Here is a 22583-nt window from a genome sequence, read left to right as displayed (position 1 = left end):
GTCAGATGTTGGAACCAATTCTCAGAAGTGACTCTTCTCAAAAGTGATAAACCACTCGCACCAGCACATCATGTTCCAAGATGATGTGTCTGTAAATGAAATCAAAACTGTGTTACAGTTATTGAAAGCATGAAAACACTTATTTCAATTCAAATGTAACATTGTATTAGAGCGTTAGAAGATACCTTGGTGTGCTTGATTTTCTATTATTAAATCTTGACTGTCGCTGTGTGTGCCCGCCCCTCCAGGCTGAGCACGTCCCTCCCTATGACGTGGTTCCCTCCATGAGGCCGGTTGTCCTGGTGGGACCGTCTCTGAAAGGTTATGAGGTATGACACACTGCCACCGCTTAAGCTCTCTGACCCTAACACCTTCTCACAGCAAATATCTTCAAACTTAAATCACTCTCCCAACTCTTTAAAGCTTCTGTGAGGAACTTTCAGCAGTAAATATCACATTTAGCATAAACTACAGATGCATCCTGCTAACCAAAGTAGCTGGTGACTTAGTGTTTAGTAACCTCTTGCTCTGCTCGAGCTCCACCCTTTAGTCCAAATATGGTCACTTTCAGGGGCAAAAAACAAGATGATAATAGCTAAAGGCTTGATAGGGGACATCACAATCCTCTTATTTATTGAGTCTCACCACATACATTTTTTTTGTAGTGACAACTGCTATGAGTACTGAAGTATCTTCTGTTTCCCCCTCAAAAACCAAGCTGCCCTAGGTAGCATCATGTTGTTGGTATTCTTCATTTCCATATCTGCCGATTCCATTTGAAGTAAAGATTCCAAGAGATACAATATTATAGCTGAAAGTGCTCATTGATTATCAGTTAACACTGCAACCTCGGGGCACACAATGCAGGAGGCTAAAGGAGGTGGTGTGGAGTCGGTTGTCATGGAATCCCCGTCTCAGCCTCCCATTCTGGTGTTGCCGTGGTAACAACCTTCCGGGTAAACTGCTCTTAGTCTGAAAAAGTGGAGCAAAAAAACAGAGAATAACGTGCAGTAACAAGGTTTTAGAAAGATATGCGACTGAAATTAGTTTTTAATAGCAAATAGCAAATAGAGATTTTATGCATTGATCATGATTAACACTTTTACAGCTTCCTATTCAGTGCGAGAAAGCAGTTACAGATAATACAGCTCATGTGGTTCAAGGTTTTTGTGGTTCTCTTTCTGCTTTGACTCAAAGAAACAAAACATTTACTTTATTTTTCACAGTTTGATTTCTTAGAGTGTGCATTGTGTTTTTATCTTGTTTGGAGGATGGTACTATTCCAGTGGTGCAGAAGTATTCAGACCCTTTAATTAAGTGTAAGTGCAAATACCGAAAGTACTCCATAAGAGAGGTCAAAACTGGAAATTTATGTAACTTACATGTAAGTGAAAGTGCAGACCTATTGGAAAAATGTTGTCAAACTGGCTGAGTTTAGATAATTTAATGCTGCTTTACTGATCGTACTATTGAGATTTAAGCAGTGTTTTTATGTAACAGCAGAAATACATTTTTTTAGACTGATATGCAATTTTATTTTTCAATTCAACCTCTTTTTATCCTCGAGTGACCATTGAGGATCAACCCTCATTTACAGTGACATTGAGGCCTTAAAGAGTCACTTACAAGACAGGCATCAAAGCATTAAAAGAACCAGAAGACAGATGGTTACAAGGCCACTAAACTCAACCAACCAGGGAGTGTCTAAGAAGCTCAGACAATTCAAAGGAATAATTAAATACAAGAGTGAAAGAGAAAGCCTAAAATGGACTCAAATAATTAAGTATACTCAGAAAAGCGCTGTAAAAGTCTAATGTGTTATTATTATTATTAATCATCGTCTTGATCCAGTCAGTCATCCCAGAAGCTAATGTGGCTAAACTCCTTTGATACATGCTCCATGTTTCAGCTTAATGGACATGCAGCCCCCACTCAGCCCTCTGTCAACGTGAGGCTCATTTAAACAAATCAGAGTGACACAAAGCTTAGCATCTTTTCATTCATGTATCCGTGTTTTCTAAGTGGATGACTGTCTGCCTTTAAGGACCAATTAATTCACCAGAAAAAAAACAACCTCATGTTAAATTTCTGTTGCTCTGTCAAGTTTGTAAATCACAGACGGTGGCCTGAATGGACAAAAATGTGTAAAATGAATGTCTAACAAGAGGTCACTTGTTTTCTTCCCCGTCGCATATTCAGAGTTAATGACTCGTTTGTTAGCTTGAAACCTGCCTGACACCTTTTTGGCTTCTTTGCCTCATTTGCATTTTAATAACATTGCATCCTTTTTCCTTCTTCCTTTTCATCCCGTGTCCCCCGCAGGTGACAGATATGATGCAGAAGGCGCTGTTTGACTTCCTGAAGCACAGGTTTGACGGGAGGTGAGCATCCAAAAGCATGCAGAATCAGTTGTACAGTATATCATCCTGCTCTCACGTTGCTATGTATGAAATGTATGTTGTGTGTTGTTTCAGGATATCCATCACAAGGGTAACAGCTGACATATCGTTGGCCAAGAGGTCAGTACTAAACAACCCCAGTAAGAGGGCCATCATTGAGAGATCCAACACCCGCTCCAGCCTTGGTAAAGCTACAGGAACTGCCTCACTCAATGATGTGCATGTCATGTTGGTGGTGACCACGTGGACGTTGTGAAGTTACCTTCGCATTTCTCTTTGTTCATTCCTCTGTTCTGCTTTCTGTTGTTGTGGTTGTGTTCCTGTAGCGGAGGTCCAGAGTGAAATAGAAAGGATCTTTGAGCTGGCCAGGTCTCTGCAGCTGGTCGTGTTGGATGCAGACACCATTAACCATCCAGCACAGCTCATCAAGACCTCATTAGCACCAATTATCGTCCATGTTAAAGTGTCCTCGCCTAAGGTAAGATTGAAAGCTTTGATACTGCTAAGCCATCCAATAAACCCGGGCTGCATTCTCAATGGATACTGTAAAATGTCTTAAAGCTGCAGTCAGTATCTTTTGAAGATAAAAAAAAAGATCTGCATTAAAGCTGCACAGAAAGAGCTAAATAAGAAGAACATTTCAACAAGAAGTATGAGGAAACCAATCCATGCTTCTCCCTGAGGCATGGGTCAGGGTTTTTAAAATTTTAAAATGGGGTTTATTCCACAATTAGAGATCATTTATTGCTCTTTTTCTCCTCTGCATTTGCGTCCCCACAGGTACTCCAGCGGCTGATCAAATCAAGAGGGAAATCTCAAAGTAAACACTTGAACGTGCAGCTTGTTGCGGCGGAAAAACTATCGCAGTGTCCTACTGTGAGTAAACTTCCAACACCCTTTTAAATCCAGGGGAGAAAAAAAAGTGGTTAGACTTGAGAAAAGAAATACATATGCAGGAACAGCAGCTACACTTCAGCGTCTTTCTCTTCTAACACAGGAGATGTTTGATATCATCCTGGATGAGAACCAGCTGGAGGATGCCTGTGAACACCTGGCAGAGTACCTGGAGGCATACTGGCGTGCTACACACACTTCACTAAGCACACCACTCAACCCCCTGCTGGGACGCAATCTGGGCTCCACAGCGCTCTCCCCATATCCCGCTGCCATTCAGGTGAACTTGTCAAACAAGAGAAAAAAAAGAAGAACTGCCTTGAATTCTCCTTTTTTCTTTTGGTCGTTAGTTAAAAGCCAGAACTCCCCCCGATTAATTATCAGCAACGTGTTTGCGTACAGTCACTAGTTGGTGGATCAAAGTTAAAAAGACACGCTTGCACTCAATATTCAATCACACAGATGAAACACATTTCCTAAATACAAATCATCCACAGCACATGACATTGAATGAAGACTGTGCTTTAAGATCAGATTCCATGTGACTTGTCTAATTAAAACTGTCGTAAAAGAATCTGATCTGGATCACATATGAGGAAGTTTTGCCAGCCGTTTCAACATAGCCTCGGTATTTTTTAGACGCCTGAAGGTTGGACTGCTTTCCTCGAGATTTTATCGCTGATTGACAGCTCTTATTCTTGATACTTTGGATGTTTGATACATTTATGAACTGGCAGTGGACAAGTGCATTTAAAAAAAAAAAAAAAAGATTTATTCTGGGGCTTTTCATGCCTTTATTGTAGAGATAAGAGAGTGAATAGAGTCCGAAATCAGGGAGAAAGAGAGTGGGGAATGATGTGCAGGAAAAGGAGCCACAGGTCGGATTTGAACCTGGGACAGTCAACTTCGAGGGCTACAGCCTCTGTACATGGGGCACGCGCCCTAGCCATTCTGCGACGTGTTCCCAGGACAAGTGAATTTTTTTGAATTGTTATACTGACTGAATATCGAGAGCATTGAGGAAAAATTTAGAATGTTACAACCAAATCTCTCCAGCTTTTATTAGAAGTCACACCATTGTTCATGGTTAATGCAGTCAATTGAAAAAATAGATTTCTCAGCATGGCTATAATAGCTGAGATTCCTTCAGCCATTACAATACTTCATAACTAGTCAGCCAAATCACTTCCTGTTCATCTTAAACTTCCTACCTTTGCAACATTTACAATCCTTAAGCCATTTTATGCATCACGTCCCACACCATGAGTCGTGTATATCACTGTGTATATTCAGCTGTAACAAACACAACACCATCCAGAATCTGTTTTTTTCTTTCTCAAACAGGCCCAAAGAAACCGCAACAGCAACCACACAACAACAGACCACTCCCCCATTGAACGCCGCAGCCTGATGCCTGCCGACGAGAACTACCACAATGAACGCGCGCGGAAGAATCGCAACCGTCTGTCCTCTGGCTCTCAGCATAGCCGAGACCACTCCCCTCTGGTAGAGGAAGACTACCAGGACCCCTACCAGGATTCATACAAGCCTCATCGTAACCGGGGATCCCCAGGCGGCTACAACCACGACTCCAGGCAGCGGCTCTGAGCGCTGGCTGTGTGTAAACTAAGTTTAGGCCTGTCTTTCTCTTACCAACCACTATGAACACAAGAGTCAAGGCTGTTTGCTGTAACATGAAGAAAACTACTACACTCATTTGGACTGTAACAACCTTGTATTGATGTGTAGTACCTTTTTTCCCTCTGGCCTTGGCTCATGACAAATGAGCATATAAACCTAAAGAATAAGAATCCTGCTTCTTGCTTTGATGTGAAACAAGGGAAGGGACTGGATCTGAAAGTAGCACAAGATTATAAAAGTTTGAAAGGGAGGACTAAGGCTGGACCTGATTAAAATATTCCCCAGACATGGCCTGCGAGCTCAGTACATGAGCAGGCGTTCGATATAGGCCCTTCTGGACCCTCCCTGCCATCTCAGCTGTTACTGTAGCATGCAGGTATAGGACTGTACAGCTCACTACAGCAAGAGCATCCAGCGGTGATGAGGAGCACAGAACCTGTTTGCACGCGTCCAGGAGTTGCTAGAAGCAGAATATAATGCATTTTTAATGCTCCTCAAGTTTGCTTGCCACTGTCCTCGATGTGAGTGTAATAAATCCTGTGGAAGCCTGTTCCCGAATCCAGAGTTTAACACGTTTGTTTTTTGAACATGGATGGTGTTTTGTTCTCTTCAGGGTTCATACTGTAGCTCTTTGTGTCCTCTTTTAGTGATTTCTTAATTCCATTTTTTCCTCATAAACCATTTTAAGACGGAAATAAAAAATCATGTAGAACCTCAGGAAAGAGGTTTTTTTTATTTCTTTATGCCACATTTGTCAGTATCCATATCAAGATAAATATAAATATATTGATAAGAATCTATGAGATATTAATATATTTGAAAGCACCAAACCTCAGGAATGAGAAGTAATTTAGATGACATATACGTTTTCTGACAAATGTAGCGTTTATGTTCCTAGCTAACAGGGAACTTTGATTACTGATTATTATGTTTTAGGTGTCCCAAAAAGAAAGACGACACAAGTAAGGTCTTATCAGTATGTTTTTTCATATATATTCCATACATTTATGAACTGCTGTTATCTGTTTTATGCTTGGCAGGGCATTTTTTCTGAGTAAGACAATTGGATTTTAGTGAGAGCCTGATATTTGAGGGCTTCCATGTGTAAATACAGACATAATAATCAAAGGGAAGAGTCTATAGTATATGATAAGATAAAACATTGCTGTTGTTTCTTCTGTCAAAACCTTTCAAAAACATTCCAGCACTAGGAAAACAACATAAAATTCCTCTGTCATATTTTATTATTACAGATTTTATGAAAAGAAATTGACATATTTTCTTTGAGTAGCAATCTTAACAGACCCCTTTCTGTTACACCCTAACAGAGGGGGCAGCTAACCCTTTCAGCTACAGCTTTGTCACTGTATAAATCTGAGTTTCATTAAAGACTCTTAATGAATGATGTGAAAGCACTTAGGTAGGACTGCACTGCATTTGTCAAAATGTCTTTTACATGTACTTTTTCTGGAAATTTAGAGCGTTTTCCAAAACTTTTAATCAAATAGACTTGCATATGCTGCCAAAATAAAAGACATGATTGATATATCAGAAACTTTTAAACAACATATCCTTGAATCATGTGATTAAAATGGTCGTTTTTGTTTCCTTTCCGTTTATAGTTGTGCTTCAGTGACTCTGGAAAACAGGGTTCGACATGGAGACTTCTGATATGCCATAATCAGTAGCTTTTACTGTTGTTGTTTTCAATCTCTGGAGCAACAATTTAAAATAAGAGTTAAATACTGCCTGTGAGAGAATGATGCATTGATTAGAAGTTTGTGTGCACTGTCATTTTACAATTGTAATGAAATAAACTGCCCTTATGCTGTTATGGATTGTACTGTTATCTGTTCAAAAAAATATACACAACTTTCATTTATCATTTTTCTTCATGTGCCTTTTTAATACAGACTGATATAACTTCAGATGTAGTACAATATTTTCTTAATGATAAATCTATCATCATCATGACTTGGTTGATTCACTTTTTAGCATTTTAGCTTTAATAAAAGTCTGCTTGAAACTTGTTGCAGATTAAGTTGAAATTCGAGTAATCTTTTAATTTACATATTACAACTAAATGTTTTATATTTTTTTAAATAAACAAAATCTAATATTGCAGCTAGATAATGTCAAATTCCCAAATAAATGCAGTATAATCATTCTGTGAATATTTTTTTATCCCTATTTAAAATATTAATTTACAAATAATTATCCTGTAAATAGTAAACCTATTTTCTAAACCGCATATCACTTACTTAATGTCTTTAATTTAAAAAAAATATTTGTACATAAATATACAATTTTAGAATAGATAAATATTTGATTTATTGCTCTCACTTACTCACCGAGTTCATAATACTGCCAACAAGACAGTGATAGTACGCATGCGCAGCATTGACAGCTAACAAGCGCAGCGCATTCACCACAACAGCCAGCTGATTCCAACCATCTAGCCAGCCACAGTGGCTTACGTTTTGGTTTTGCTTTCGGCAATACTTTCCACTTCTCGACCTTAATTTACACCGTATGGTAAAGACATTAATACGACTAGTTCATACAAGTATGGCGGTTGTTCTAAAAAGCTTTAACGGCTTTTCGTCAGTGTAGTCGACCAACTGGCTAGCTGGGTAAAGTTGATAGCACTGATTAGCATCAACGCTGGCTAGCTGAGTTACAGCGGATTCCTACAAGCTGGCATCAAAAAAACCTCACCGTCAGCCATGGGGATACTATTCACGAAGCTATGGAGGCTTTTTAATCATCAAGGTAAGACTTGGTCGTGGCTCATTTATCGTTAAACTGTCGAAGAAATTGTTGCTAAGGGGGCTAGGTGGTCAGGGAAGGCCCCCTCTAAAAGACAGGACTGGCACATTGATTGGAGCCTGGGACACATTTAAAACACACACTGTACTTATTGTATTTTATCATATTTTCGAGCACTTTTGGGGTTTTTATTTCTCTGCACTTCTGTAACGTAAATATCTCAGTTTGATATTCTAACAGAGTGTCGTTTTCTCTTTTCTATTAGATTATTTATGTTCTCTGGGCTTGGAGCGAAGGTTAGGTGACACCACGTCGATTCCCATGATACTGATCTTGAATCAGTAAACAGATTGTGAAAGCTCTGTAACAGGAGTCCCCCACGTATGGGTCAGCGTTTAGCTCTGTTCACCGGTGTTATTATGGCTGTGTGATAGCTACACAAACAAGAGCCCGCTGAAGTCAGCCACATCAGCAGAATGTGCGGGCCAATAAGGATCAATGAATGACTTCAGAGTGAATCACTTTGTCTTTGTATTGCCACCGTAATCACGTCAACCTATCAGGGAAGTGTCACGAGTACAGGTGAACCGAGCATCCATTCACACATGACTTGGCTCTCTAAAGCATGGACACCCACATCTATCCCTTCAGGTGTTAGTTTACATTACTAACAGTACTGGAGTGTAGATCATAAAGGTCATGTATACTGTACAGTCATATAAAAAGGCTCATTATACCTTCTCCAGTGACAACATTACACTGCATTGTACATTAAGAGCCATTCAACCAGACAGACAAGTTTGTTAACTGTTTACATGGCCAACTTTCTTTCTTCATAGTTGCAGCTTTGCTCTGTTTTGAATGTCTCTTGTCAAAAGTTTGCTCTTTGGTTGACCAAATGAGACACCAGGCTAAATGCGGCAAAATGTGATAAACATGTTTTACAATTTGCTCAAAAATCTTAATCTGTTTAATTAATGATCCATTAAAATTAATATTTTCAAATAGATTTAAAAAAAAAAAAAAGCCGTAGTATAGGTTGTAGGCGTATTGAATTCCTATCAGGTCGATGTGGGCCTATCACAGAATGTATGTTGATATATGCATTTGTTTTTCAGACATTCCCTGATATATAAACTTTTATTACAGAATGTATTTGGCAGGAAACAATACAATTCATCATGCTGTTTTATTCAGCAGAGTAGGCTCTACAGTAAGTAAACTATAACAATCCCTTCAGCTCTGTCTGGACCACATCTTAGCCAACAGTGGACCGCTCTGACTGCGATTGTCTGAGACTGTAATAGTTTACGTATTCTTGAAACAAATTTTTTATTTTTTATTTTTTTTACACATTTTTTTGGGGGGCTTTTTGTGCCTTTAATGGAGAGATAGGACAGTGGATAGAGTCGGAAGTCAGGGAGAGAGAGTGTAGGGAATGACATGACCCGCTTGGAGGACTACAGCCTCCGTACATGGGGCACACGCTCTAACCACTGCCCCACCAGCACCCCACAAATAGATTTTTTTAAGAAAGCACTTTTACCTCCGAGGCGAGAACCTTTGCAGACACATTATTGCGTGATCTTAATAAAAATATGTATTTTTATTTAAGCTTTAAAAAAATGCAGGTATATCCATACCCCTGAATTTTAAAATCAGTCGGAGTTATCCATCATAGGTTAGGGTCTGAAAATGATTGTAACTTGCAGGCTAACCAAAAAAATCTAATTTCACCTTTAAGTGTTTCACTTACCGCTTTTAACTACTCTCTCACTTAATTATGGCAAAATCTGTTAGAAGCTTCTGTTGCCATCGTTCCTCTGGATCCAAACGTTGCCCTGTTTATGCTCATTTGGGAGCTGAACAGTTGTTTTATTTGATAGGGACAGATACAATATACATAGACAAACTGAAAACAGCAATCCAATGTAAGTTTCATAGTGTTTAACGGATGCTAATTTGTCCCTAGAAGAGCTTTTGTGTCGGTGTGCGGACCTTTCTTCGTTTTCTGCAGTTTATAATATTTTTGTCCTGACATGGATTTTGCTTAGATGCGCTCGCTAGTTTTTTTTTCTCTTGTTAACAAACAGCGCCTTCCTCTCTTAGATCATCTCTACTCTCTGCTCTGTTTTGCTTTCATCCATCATGTCAGTGGACTGTGTGAGGCTTTTATTGTAACCATTGGATCCAGCCCCAGCTACAATTCCAAGTCCCAGGAAGCCTAACCACAGCGTTCCCCATCGGATCAATTCAGCCCATTTGAAAACAACTGTTGTTCATTCACAGTGGGGAGCACATGTGATTATTTCACATTTAGTTTTTTATATTCTGAGCAGTTTTATGTTCAAAAAGCCTCATGGCAGTGGTTCTGAAAATCATATTAAACATTGTCGTCAAGTCTTGTTGCAGACTACACTTGAACTCACAGTTATTTTAACAACAATGTATATCCATTTTCTAAAACATTTGTAGTTGAGGGTAAAAGTACAGCCTGAAGCGTACACCACACATTTGGTGACATTTTGGTAGCCCTATATATGATAAAACAAATTCACCCGAGAACTGTTTCCCCCTTTATTTATTTAGAATATGGTTGAGTAATTAGGCTATTAATAACAAATAATCAGTTTCACTTTCACCCTTTGTTGCCAAAAAATAAATAACTAAATAAATAACCATGGCCATATTACACTATTTTCTTACATTTCTTAAATCAAGCCATGCAGTAAATTGGGAGAATTATCGTCAAAACAATCAAAACGTCATTGTTTAAGACCTACTTTTGGTTGTGAGAGGACACACCTGTAGTTACTGTGCTGCCCACATGTATATTTAGGCAGGATCTATGCAAAGAGCTTAGCTTGCACCTGCATGACCCTTTTACTCTCGACATGTTGTTTTTGCTCAAATGCCTTCTGATGTCTAGTCTTATGTTTTTGACTGCATGTTATGTCTATGTATGCTGGCTGTTTTTTCTGCTTTGAATTCTCAAAGATTAGTCCCAGACTTCTGTTTGCAACTGCTCTCACTTCCTCAGATAAATTAAGGTTTCAGTTGTTGTTCTTTTGTAACCTCAAAGACATACTGAAAGTGGTAAATATGTGGTAATGTACGGGCAAGGTTCACACTAGCTGTTGATTTTCTGTAAATTGAATGTTCGGTGTGTAAACCACACAGGACCGTGAGGGGATTTTGTGAAGTTTCGTAGAAAGTGTTGTACTTTGCAAAAAGATTCAGTTAAAGTAATCTATTTGTGGGCCTCACTTTATTATTTATTCAGAATCCTTTTAAGAGAGACCTTATGGGGCACATCTTATGAATCATCTCATTGTATTACAATTTATGTGTGAACAGCTCGAGTGAACCACTGCCCTTTTCTTTTTAACTTACGCTGTGAATCAGTTTCACACCCCTGTTGAACAACGGTCTGCTCTTGTCTTCACAAACTAATGCCTAAAGATTATGTAAAATAAGATAATCCTTTAGTCATCTCACAACGGAGAAATTTACAGTATACTATACCATCCATTTTTACTCCAATTAACTCCAAGGCCACAAACTAAAAATACAAAAGAGGCAGTGCCAGAAAGTACTTTTCAGCAGGAGATCTGATAATTGTGTGCTTTGTTAGAGCTGAAGATTTTTTCTTTGATATTAGACAAACTGAAGATAAATGCTGGCCTCATCTGTTTTCTGTCGTGCTCTGTATTTGAGAAAAGACCTTCTCCATGCAAAAAAAGATAATAACCACAACATTTCTGTCCTACTTGCATCTTTTTAAAGTATGAATTTGTGAAAAAATGGAAACCGCACACGTTTGTATACATTGTGCACATCTGTAAGCTGACAAACTTTGTGATGGTAGCTGTTGTCAGCCTTCTAAACTGCTCAGGATGATAAACATTTATACATGAAAATGATAATTCTTTAACATTTAGTAGCAACAATACATAACCGTAAAATACTAAAATGTGTCAGAAGCCACACTTTCTAACAACTCAAATAGATATAGAATTGATCGATAAAGCATTTTAAAAAATTTACATCTCCCTGGCTAAGAAACATATTTAGAGGACACGAAAATGATCAAAACTTCACGACCAATTTGAACGTAGATTGTATTTACACCATACTAAGAACATTGAATGATGCTGTGTGTGCTGTGCTCACAGAGGGTCAGGCGGCAGAGCAGGAGGGCAGTGCGCACACACATGAAATATGGGCGGTGCTAGGTGACCAAAAAGATAGCCGGGAAAATAGCTACTTTTTGGATGCACAATGTAGGCTATATGTGCACTATTCAGTAGAAAGCGCCAGCCTTTTTTCTGCAGAGGAGGAGGAGATGAGCAGCAGAGAAGAAGAGGGTGTGGGTTCATGAAATCCTCAGGGCACGACAGGGTTTGGGGGGGTTTAGGCTCGTCCAGGAGCTGCAGCTCTATAAAGAATGCTTAATGAGCACAGCACACATTTCTGCTGCTTTTTTAAACACGCCTGGTACGCCCAAACTGTTGAAAATGTCTTTCCAAACAAGAGCTTTCTCGCTGATGTCCCGGCAGGTCTTTAAACTCGTGTTAAAGAGCTCAGCAAAGTGGGACCCTGTTTGTTTGTTCTGTTCTGTCCTCCTATTGGACGCATCTAGGTGTCGTAACAGAGGTTGGAGCCTGAGTTGAAAAAAGTTTGACATTCACTCAGCACCACGCATAGATGGCAAGTGCCACCTTGTGCTGCGATCAACACATGAACAATGAATGGGTGTGAGAGCAACGTGCAGCGCCCACTGCATCCTATCTGTAAGGCCTGAGTGAAAGAAGGGAACAGAAAAAAGATGAGCAGATTAAAGTTGTTTGTCACAAAAATTAAAAAAGTAAGAGAAAAACAATTAAAATCCTAAGCTACTTAAAAAAAGGTTGGGCCCGGCTAGTCTGTTTTCTTTATAGACATATGATAAGGATTATTGCAAAAAGACTAGTTCTAGACTAGAAAAGAGTTGAAAGATTCTGAGTTATGTTGCAAAAGATTTCCACAACAGTAGCCAGAGCTTTGATTATGTCCTTGCACACGCTGAAGGACATCTTGTCACTTTGGTGTACCGACAGGCAGACAGCATTCATCCTGGCTGTCACATCTTGTTCATCTTTTTCATAGGTACAGTCTCTTTGTATTTGTAAGAAAGATGTATGCCCAGATCTCCACAGCTGCTGCTCCGTTCAGCCTGATCGTACAAGCTTCTTTAGGACCACCCACTAAGTCATCTGTAGCAGTGAAAGCAGCGCTGTTCACAGCACCACAATGTCTCAGTCATACCCGATGCACCAAGCAGCTACACAATTTGGAAGTGAAGGATAATGCTGAACACAAAAGAACCGTTGTTTGAATCGCTCAATGCAGTTCCACATCAAAAGACATCTTTTAAACAGATTTCTTGGCCGAGTTTACATCAGAGTCATACATCAGTCAGTCACTAGCACTTAGCCCACATATTGATGTCACTGTTTGCTCTGTGAATTCATTCGAAGTGTCTTTATTGCCTTTCAGAGCACAAAGTTATTATTGTGGGGCTGGACAATGCTGGCAAGACCACCATTCTTTACCAGTTGTAAGTATCCAAACTACACACTTTCACTTAGCCTTTATTAAATGCCCTCACTAATTTATCATCCATTTAATGTATAATGAATGAGTAATATTAGGTTTTATTTTAATGTTTTTGTGTGTTATAGTTCAATGAACGAGGTGGTACACACCTCTCCAACAATTGGGAGCAACGTGGAAGAGATTGTGGTAAACAACACCCATTTCCTGATGTGGGACATTGGGGGCCAGGAGTCTCTTAGGTCATCGTGGAATACATACTACACGAACACAGAGGTAACAGTTACAGCTGTTTCTCAGCTTAAATTAGCTGGAATAACATCAGTGAATTTACCAGGATGAAATATGTTGCATATGTTATTGCAGATATGTTGAGCAACATGCTAAAGAAATTACAGTTACTGCAGATATAGTGCATGTTTACCAATAGGTGTGGAGAAATCTCAGTGCAGAAATGCAAGAGTAAGTTAGAGGCAATGCGGAGGTCAATTTAAGTTAAAGCAGAAGCTGTGTAACCGTTACTTAGTATCCTCTGGAGAACTTTGACTAGTTCATTATCAGATTTCAAAATGTAAAAGTCCCACTCAGTGCTTATCTTTCTTAACAACCAAAACAATTTTCAAAGTGTACAAAATGTCTTATATGAATATGAATTTTCACTATTTTCTGTCACAGCAAAAAATATTGTTTCTGTTTTTGGAAGAATCTCACATCATAATGCAGTCAAGTGTGACCATAGTCCTCCATATTGACAAAGTTTGGACGTAGTTTTATTTTTACTAATCAGCGGTTTTCCCTCTTCTTTTTCTTTCCTAGTTTGTTATTGTTGTTGTAGACAGCACAGACAGAGAAAGGATCTCAGTGACCAAAGAGGAGCTCTACAGAATGCTAGCACATGAAGTAAGTGACAACGGTTTCTGTATTACATACTATATTATATTTGAAAGAGTCTACATTTCTCTCTTCTTTTGTCTCTATCTGCCCTTTAGGATTTAAGAAAGGCAGGGTTGTTGATCTTTGCCAACAAGCAGGACGTGAAGGGTTGCATGTCTGTGGCTGAGATCTCCCAGAGCCTCCAGCTTACCTCTGTGAAAGACCACCAGTGGCACATCCAGGCCTGCTGCGCCCTCACTGGGGAGGGGTAAGAACTGCATTTACTACACATCCTGTTAAAAATGAAAGTTGTTCATGCAAACTCAGTGCACTTACATTCCTGTGCTTATTTTTTAGGAAAGGTGTTACTTCCATTTTAGTTCGATAACAGTTGACATATAAAACCTAAATCTCAATGCCTGTGTTTCTGCTCTTGTCCTCCTCTCCTCCACATCCCCATTCCTCTCCATCGTCTTGTTTACCTCCAGGTTGTGCCAGGGTCTCGAGTGGATGATGTCACGGCTGCGTGTGAGATGATGACCTTGGACCTTGATCCAGAGTGCGCCCTTTCTCTTTGTTTTCTCAGCCTCCAGACATGAGCTTGAAACAAGTGTGAGGGGGTCGGGTCAGTTTGTGGATGGCTGTTCTCCTCATTCCTGTGATGCTGACGTGGGCAGGCTGCTGCCGGGGACTTTATATTCTTCTGTGATAATTTATTTTACAAAAGACGTCTACGAACAAAAAAAACGTGACCTTTCCAGAAGAACATTGGACTACACAAGAGACTCAAATTTATTTAAACTGATATTTCTTGCACGGTTTTCTTTACAGCATTACACAGAAGTCAGCAAAGTGTCTGACTTGGAACTGTACTTGGACTCCTTCTTCGGCTGTGTGTGAGTCTTGCCCACCGTGGCCTTGCAGTATTGCCGGACTGGCTGTGGCGGTTTTTAATGCCCCTCCCTGTGTGTACAGTCCAGTATTCTCTTAACGTGGTGCCTGCAGCAGAATGTTCAAGCTACGATGGTTGATGGTGACTGAAAGCTGCAGAAAGGGGGGCAAAATCATAATATGCCCCCTTCCCTTCAGTCTCTATGAATAATCAGTGAAATAAAAGTGTTTTTATCTGTTTCAGGTGAATCTCAGCTTGTCATGAGTGAGTATTATTTCAAGGTGATTCACTACGTTCTCCTGTATCATTTACTTTGCCCCAGGGATAAGATTTGACTACATTGAGTTTTTGTGTTTGCATTTTCAGTCATTCTTTTTTTAGTCCGGGATGTGTCACATGAGCCCACGGCCACTGGTGCTTTTCAGGGAGCATGATGAGCTTCCACAGAAGTAGACAGGACAGAGCCACAGATTAAAAGAGCAGAGGAGGTGAAGAAGAGAGACCAGGTCTAAAATGTGAGCAGACAACAGAGAGCGGGTTAAAAAAGAAGAAGAAAAGAAAGCAGAAAAGTAAGGGCTACATAGTAGGAGTTTCATTCTTCCAAAATGTGAAATTAAAACTTACACAAATCAATCCAATGCCCTCCAAAGTATCAACTCATTTCTAGTGTTTATGCTGCCATGATAATGTTGTTAAACAGAAGTAGCTTTTAATCAAGTGGGCAAACAGCCACTTGACTTTCCTTCAATATAATATAAAGTAGGATAAGACGTACTTTCTTATTCCAGCGAGGTGAAATTCAATTTTGCACTGTGTTGTTGAATGTGCTACACACACAGGCTGAAATACACACACATGCACAAACAGGATCCTATGGACATGCACTAATGGAGAGATGTCATAGAGATGGGGATGCATACAGCGAGCGCTCCTGAGCTGTTTGGGGGGTTCGGTGCCTTGCTCAAGGGCACCTGTGCCATGCTCAGGAAGTGAACTGACACCTCTCCAGCTACCAGACCAATTTCCAGATTTGGTCATGATTGAGACTTTAACCGGAACCGGCGACAATCCGGTTCCCAAACCAAGTCCCTACAGACTGACTGACTTAGAATATAATGAAATGTATAGAATCCAATAATAATAATAATGTAATATAACATAATATGTGATTTTCCTCGTTTTATGGTTTACTGCTTCACTCTATGCCCTGTGTAACAGTTGACCCATGAACAGTTTTAAACAGTCATCAAGGAGGCTCGTTTCAGAGTTTTTACAGAGTGATATCAGTCTGAATATAAGCCTGGGGTACATGATTTTTGTTTAAGATGCCTTGGGCAGGTAATTTATGAAACATGACTTGAGTATACGAGGAAAGAGTCAGAGCACACAGTCTTCCAACTTTAACCCCTTTTAGGAAGTTACTGATATAAATAACTGAAGAGTATTTTGTAATACTTTTTGTGAAAATCGTGTGTGGACATAATTCTCTTGCTAAGACAAATAAGCAATCTGCATCTTCTGTTTCCAAAAAGAGTTTAAAAAAAGAAGAAATGAAGGTCAACATCGCCTTCTTCTCTTCCACCGGTGAAGTTGGCTCTGTCCTCATTGAACATGAATGCCTGATTGTTCCTGAAGTTTGAACAATAGTGAAATTAATGTGATGTTTTCAATCTAAAAGGTTTTTATATTATTATTATTATTATTATACTGAAACCCTGTTTCCAATGAACTTGGGACATTGTGTAAAATGTAAATTAAACAATGTGATTATTTTCAAAACATTGAAAACCCATATAACTTTTAAAATAGGACAAAGACACCAAATTAAATAAAGCAAAAAAGTCAGGACAGGGTCACATTCACCATTGTTGCATCACCTCTTCTTTGAACAACATTAAAAGTTGGGGAACTGTTCAACATGGACGTTTAGTTTTCCCAAAACAATGACATTTGATTTGTTAACTTAGTGCTATTTTCAGTTAAATATGGGGTTTCAATGTTTCACTAATGATCACATTCTGTTTTTATTGACAATGTATACAACGTCCCAATTTGATATAAAACTGTTTTATGATAATGGACCTGATTTTATAAAGCACATATCACAACAAAGTCCTTCACCACAAGAACAGTGAACACAAAAACTTAAATGGTTAGACAATTTAAGGGCAAGGGCTTTAAGAAACAAGATTATTAAACAGTAAAATATACACCTCAGATAGAGTCAGGAATTTATTTGTTGAAGGTGTTCAACTTCAAATGTTTTTTAGCCAACATTTCAGGTATTGTAGCTGGTAAGTTGGCCATCAATAGGTGTTTTTGGACTTTTTGAAGAGGAACTATCCACTAGGGAGTTCCCTCAGAACTACAAACCATGGGGACTTTTTTTCTGTCTGTCCATGGTGACAGCTGATATGAACCTTCAAAAGGACTCTATTTCCTAATTGCATAAACACTCAATAATACCTAGACATCGTTGTTGGTCCATTTGTCCGTGTTTTTTAATTTATATCTTTAAGAGTTTTTACCGACTGTTATTTACTGATTTTTGCGAAAGTTTACAGCGGGATTTAAAAATGGCGATTGGTGGTAGTGGATTAGCTCTAGTGTTGGACCAATCAACAGACGTATGAACCAATCACCGTGCACTTTGCATCACTCCAAAGTCTCTCTCGTACTTGGATAGTACCTACTCTCCATCAGGAGATAAAAAGGTTTGAGGGACTGAAATAGTTCCTGCGGTACGGCATCGATACAAAACGGTTCCAAGAGTTCCTGGAACTATGAAAAGTCAAGAAATACTGTGAACATGTGTTTGTAATAATGAGTTTGAATACTTTTTAAAGCCCCCTCGTTCAGGACAGGAGGGCTCTGTGTTCCGGTTTATTTGGAGTAGTGAGTCAGACACTGACAATCAGTGATCGTGTCAGACACTATAATCACTCTAAAGGTCTGACTGGATAGTTGACCGACATACTGTTTGCACTGGTCTACCTTATGTTGAGAACAATGAAAGCCTGACTACAGTAGAGCCTATTCAATATATCTTCCTGATTCCAGAAGTAATACCACAGTGAGAATAAATAAATAAATCAGTCCACATCTAAAAGATAAACTAACCCGAGACATCACTTGCTTCTTCTTAATAGTGCTTTAAAGATCAGTCCAGATGTTTGCATTAGTCTGGAAATCTTTCTACATTTGCAAAGTCATTCTATCACTGCCTGACTGTTTTTATTCTGAGTGTCTTACCTCACCAGAACCTTTGTTTCTTTCATCCCTATGTGTTGATGTGCAAGGATTGACTGTTGGCAGTGTTTGTGTTTTGGTTGTCCATCCTGCAGCTGTTGTGTTCTGGTGTCAGTGGTCATCAGTCACTTTTTTCCAGTGACTAAGCATCATGTAGTCCTGCGCCCCCCCTCTTTGGGTGTCCTTGGCTTTAGGAAGTCATTCTTTTGACTGCTAGAATCATTAAAAGACTGTGATACCCTGTCTGAAGTTGAAACGTGATGCACCGAATGTTTTCAAAGCCGTATAAAATCGTATAACCTAATACTCGACAAAAGGTTTGAAGGGTTCATTGAACTGTGCGTTAGCTCTTCTTCGTTTAAATGCCAAGGTTTAGGGTTTAGGGTTAGGGTTCAATGGAATAGAAGTAAATGCAAAAAATACAAATAAATGAAGGTGGGGGGTCTTAGAAGGAGCTCTTCCTGGACAAAACAAAAAGTGTAGGTTCGAGGTGATCTCTGGGTTGGGATACGAACAGGGCACTCTCTTTAGAACAACAGAAGTCAATGCAATTTCATTTGTTGCTTTTAAAATTACAAAATGTGTAAAACGACATATCTTTACTCCAGCAAATCTACTTACCAATAAGCCAGCAACATCTTTAAAGGGACTATTTCTCCTAAAGAGTCAGGTAACAGTGAAGTCTGATTATTAAAGGTAAATTGGGCATTGGGGGAGGATAACAACTCTATAAAGGATAACAGTATTTAAATAAAAAAACTAAATATGAAACCTCGATGTTAGGCATTGAATGTGTCTCTGTGTACATTAAGGTCTGTGACTGTGTTAACATTAGTTCACTTTAAAACGATATATTTGTTAATTAGTTTCATGACTTCAAAACATCTTTACTTCTTCAGTTTCTGCAGATTTCATGAAGACTTGTGATGTTGCTAATGAGCAGCAAGTCATCCAGTGCATCACAGAGTTGAGAGCCATTACCACTCTCCCAAGAGAGAGAGAGAGAGAGAGAGCGATAGGGAGAGGGACGCTCAGCTGCTGCTGTCCATCTGGGTCCCTGGGCAGCACCCTGCTGCTGGCAAAACGAGTGAGAGCAAAGATATGACATACCAAAGAGATAGAGGCACATCATCTAAAAATTGTTTATCTAAAATTCTGTAACAACATGTTTAACTCCATTTTCCACGATTGTATTCATAAATTGAAGTAGGCCTATATCACATCTGCAGCTGGACCTCAAAAGTACAACCCACACAGTCTAGAAATAGTTCCTGTATATTTAAATCTCAAAGTCTTTTTTTACTCATGGATTGTGTGAAACTTGCAGTTTACCTCACTTCCTACATTTAAACATTTGCTTTTTGTGCTCTGGGTATCGGCTATTTATCCTGCTAGAATGTTTATTTTCTTCATTGAATTAAAGTGTTAATGTTAGTGTTAATTAATTAACATATAAGCAAGATGCCTTTATGTAACTGTGCTGGAATTGGTACAATAGCTATATTTTATCTGCAGCCCTTAAACATGTACTCACAAAAAACAACAACAAAGAGTTTACAAATAGAGAACACCTTAAAGGACCGTTCAAAGAGACCGTACACAGAAAAGCTCACAGACTCTTTTACATAGTTTTATTACATTAAAAATAATGGACTTAGACTGAATCAAGTCCATTTCCTAACAGGTAGAGAATATATATGACCTGCAGGTTGTGATTTAAGGGTTCAACCTTATGGATGCGTGTACGATTGTTATTGGTCTGCCCTCAGTTGTCTAAAATGTTATCATGTCAAATGTCCTCGACCTTAATTCCAAGGCAAATGTCAGGGCTTATGCAGGGTGACTCATTATATGTTTATGGGCTTTGTCTTAATCCAAAAGGGCGTCTGCTATTAACTAGATAAACTTACATTTGACGTACCTATAACTATTCTTATGTGGTTCGTATTTGTTGGAGCATTTGCTTGTTTGTTATTTTTCTGTCTCGCAGGTCTTCAGTCTAATGTTGACCTGATTCTTGACGGGACCTAGCAAGCTCAGGGTCAGCTAACAGATGACCTCAACAGATCTGGCACTCACAGCCCTGCCAGGCCGTCAGCTAGAGACTTCTCATCACAGGCTCATACTCATATCCTAACCCATCTGTGACCTTTTCAAACCTTTTACAAACAACTGTTGTTGTGATATTTATCAATATCACAACAACCGCACACCCCTCCACACACACACACACACACACACACACACACAGTGTGGTAGTTGGGGTTAACTCTTGTCTTCTCCAGACCCCCAACTCCACCAGTGCTCGACTGCCTTCCTCATAACTGTACCGCTGATGTGTTAGCCTCAACAGGTGCTCTTTTCTGTGAGGATCACTTAAGTATATTTAGAATTTGAAACTCGAGAGGACCGGCCTGTGATTGGCTGTGCCGGCCACATGATAACCTGGGTACAAACCGCAGCTGTGTGCTGTCGCCCAGCGTTTCTCTGGAGGGAAGCTGGGAAGACTTTGGCGGCTTGGGAGACCATTTAACTTTAATATTACTGGTAAGCAAAAAAAAAAAAAGGATAATAAAGCACCAATGTCATTATTTTCTACAACCTGCATGGCTTTCCATCTGCTTGGACTTCCATCATTTCTTAAACTGCTGCCATACGGATCCAGGAGGACCGCTGAATGAGGAATAAGGAGAGGGAAAGCTCTGCTGCAACTTGATGGAGTTTAAATAACGGTCCAGAACTGCAAGAATCAAGCAAGATGAGAGCTGGCCTGCCTTTTGGATGTATCCGAAACATCAGCAGAAGTCTGACCCTTTCGCCCTCTTTCCGCAATCTCAGCACCTTTCGGCCTATTTGGTCTTCCATCTTATCTTTCACACCTATTTGTCATGTTTTAGAGAACAAAAAGTATGTTTTAATCTAAAGAGAGGGCAATCAAGTGCTAAAAAAAGGGAGTTCGTATGCCATCCTATATTTAACCTGCAGCCTCAGAAGGCATTGCATCTCCGTTTGCTAAACAGAGTCCACCAATCAGGCTGTGGCATTAGCTTACATGTCAAATAGCTGAAGCACTGTTGGGCAGCTGTCGCCAACCTTCAGCTTGGAGGCTCAGGTCTTTGAACTGTGTTGTGGCAAGTGAGGGAGGAGGGGCAGCAAAGGCCCGTAAGGATGCACTCAGTGTTTCACATCCCCTAATCTGCAATTCTCCTTGTGCCATTATTGATTTACACTTGTTGAACAGCTTGTGAATTGTGTCACATTATTGTTATTAGTTTGTGCAGGATTGGGGAAAATCACAAAAGTTGGACTATCAGTTTGAGACCCAGTGGATGGCAAGTGAGGAGTCCTTACTGTCAGGAAATACTGCAGCAATCTTTGGCTGGTATGGCATGTGCATTGGTTAAACATCAACATGTTAGTGTTCTATTTCTCTGTTGTGTGCTGTTTTTAATTCTCTTTTTAAAATAGGGTGATTGTGCTCAATGGGGAATGACTGGCAGCATCCTAAAAGATTGCTGGTGCAGCTTTTTTATCTTTCCAGTTTAAGCTTTGATAACGGCTGGTTAAAATGATGAGTAGGTGCTATGGATAGAGCATCTTTACATGTTGTAAGCCTTGAAATGAGAGAAAACGTTTAACATCCAGGTGTTGAGTGATGAATGCCCTAAAGTTGTCATCTCTGTTCTGTGTAGAACCTCTAAGACTGTCAAAATGGCGGATACTGGTCAGGAGTATGAGGAATACGAGGAGGAGGAGGAGATTGTTGATGAGGTAAGTGGACATGTTCATCACTCTGTTATGTAAATTTATTGTACAGTGAAAGAAAGTGTGTCATTACTTTTATAGGTTTATTTTTTAAATTTTTTTACCATTTCAAGCCTTAATATGAATACAAAAACACAAACATCAAGGGATTTCACTGAATCCTGTACATTGAGGGTATTTGCCTGATCTGCGGGCCCTGTGGAAGGCCCCCTATGAATAGGGAAGTTAATGACCCTCTCCAGTCAGCAGTTCAGGGAACAAGTCACCCAGCCTGCTGGTGGATCCTGTTTCACAGGGACACCTTCTGATGGGTTTTAAGTCCTGTATTTCCCTTAAACAGACCAATTTAAATCAAAATTATTTCAAACTGAAGAGGATTATGAACATGAATACTTTACTGAGACATAATCTGTTGTTCTATTAAGGTACAGAGGCCTTAACCAGAGGCTGTGCAAGCCACACAACCTTATTAAAATAGAAGTAATAATTACACAGCTGCTTAAAAT

General features: G+C 39.5%; 3 protein-coding genes across 29 annotated transcripts in view; all 3 read left to right on the top strand.

The window, feature by feature from the left end:
* The window catches only part of cacnb4a (calcium channel, voltage-dependent, beta 4a subunit), a 48398-nt gene extending 41630 nt beyond the window's left edge, over positions 1 to 6768 (top strand). For both annotated transcript variants that reach the window (XM_061053094.1, XM_061053095.1), the window contains 7 exons: positions 249 to 329; positions 2323 to 2381; positions 2475 to 2584; positions 2726 to 2877; positions 3180 to 3275; positions 3397 to 3573; positions 4638 to 6768. In XM_061053094.1, coding sequence (XP_060909077.1) covers positions 249 to 329; positions 2323 to 2381; positions 2475 to 2584; positions 2726 to 2877; positions 3180 to 3275; positions 3397 to 3573; positions 4638 to 4901 — 939 coding nt within the window. In that variant the 3' untranslated portion in view covers positions 4902 to 6768. The remainder of the gene's footprint in view (positions 1 to 248; positions 330 to 2322; positions 2382 to 2474; positions 2585 to 2725; positions 2878 to 3179; positions 3276 to 3396; positions 3574 to 4637) is intronic.
* Positions 6769 to 7334: 566 nt separating this feature from the next.
* Positions 7335 to 15311, top strand: arl5a (ADP-ribosylation factor-like 5A). The gene is made up of 6 exons (XM_061053087.1): positions 7335 to 7706; positions 13242 to 13302; positions 13427 to 13574; positions 14115 to 14198; positions 14288 to 14439; positions 14660 to 15311. The coding sequence occupies exons 1-6, from the start codon at positions 7661 to 7663 to the stop codon at positions 14706 to 14708; spliced, it is 540 nt and encodes a 179-aa protein (XP_060909070.1). The 5' UTR covers positions 7335 to 7660; the 3' UTR covers positions 14709 to 15311.
* Positions 15312 to 20786: 5475 nt separating this feature from the next.
* The window catches only part of neb (nebulin), a 71433-nt gene continuing 69636 nt past the window's right edge, over positions 20787 to 22583 (top strand). For 8 of the 26 annotated variants that reach the window (XM_061053065.1, XM_061053076.1, XM_061053073.1 and 5 more), the window contains exons 1-2: positions 20801 to 20859; positions 22005 to 22083. In XM_061053065.1, the coding sequence (XP_060909048.1) occupies positions 22024 to 22083 (60 nt within the window). In that variant the 5' untranslated portion in view covers positions 20801 to 20859; positions 22005 to 22023. Of the gene's footprint in view, positions 20860 to 22004; positions 22084 to 22583 lie in introns of all 26 variants that reach the window. The other 18 variants (XM_061053078.1, XM_061053067.1, XM_061053064.1 and 15 more) reach the window with 8 other exon arrangements.

Source organism: Labrus mixtus, chromosome 13, assembly GCF_963584025.1.
Source record: "Labrus mixtus chromosome 13, fLabMix1.1, whole genome shotgun sequence".
In the NCBI taxonomy this organism is placed as follows: Eukaryota; Metazoa; Chordata; class Actinopteri; order Labriformes; family Labridae; genus Labrus; species Labrus mixtus.
Note: the sequence above shows the minus strand (reverse complement) of the source record. Positions and strands in the feature narration are given on the sequence as shown.

Excerpts from the sequence above, each read along its gene's own strand:
- arl5a (XM_061053087.1), top strand. The coding sequence starts at position 7,661 with ATGGGGATACTATTCACGAAGCTATGGAGGCTTTTTAATCATCAAG. Across the intron at positions 7,707-13,241 it reads GAGGCTTTTTAATCATCAAG|AGCACAAAGTTATTATTGTG; the intron begins GTAAGACTTGGT and ends ATTGCCTTTCAG. Across the intron at positions 13,303-13,426 it reads ACCACCATTCTTTACCAGTT|TTCAATGAACGAGGTGGTAC; the intron begins GTAAGTATCCAA and ends TGTGTGTTATAG.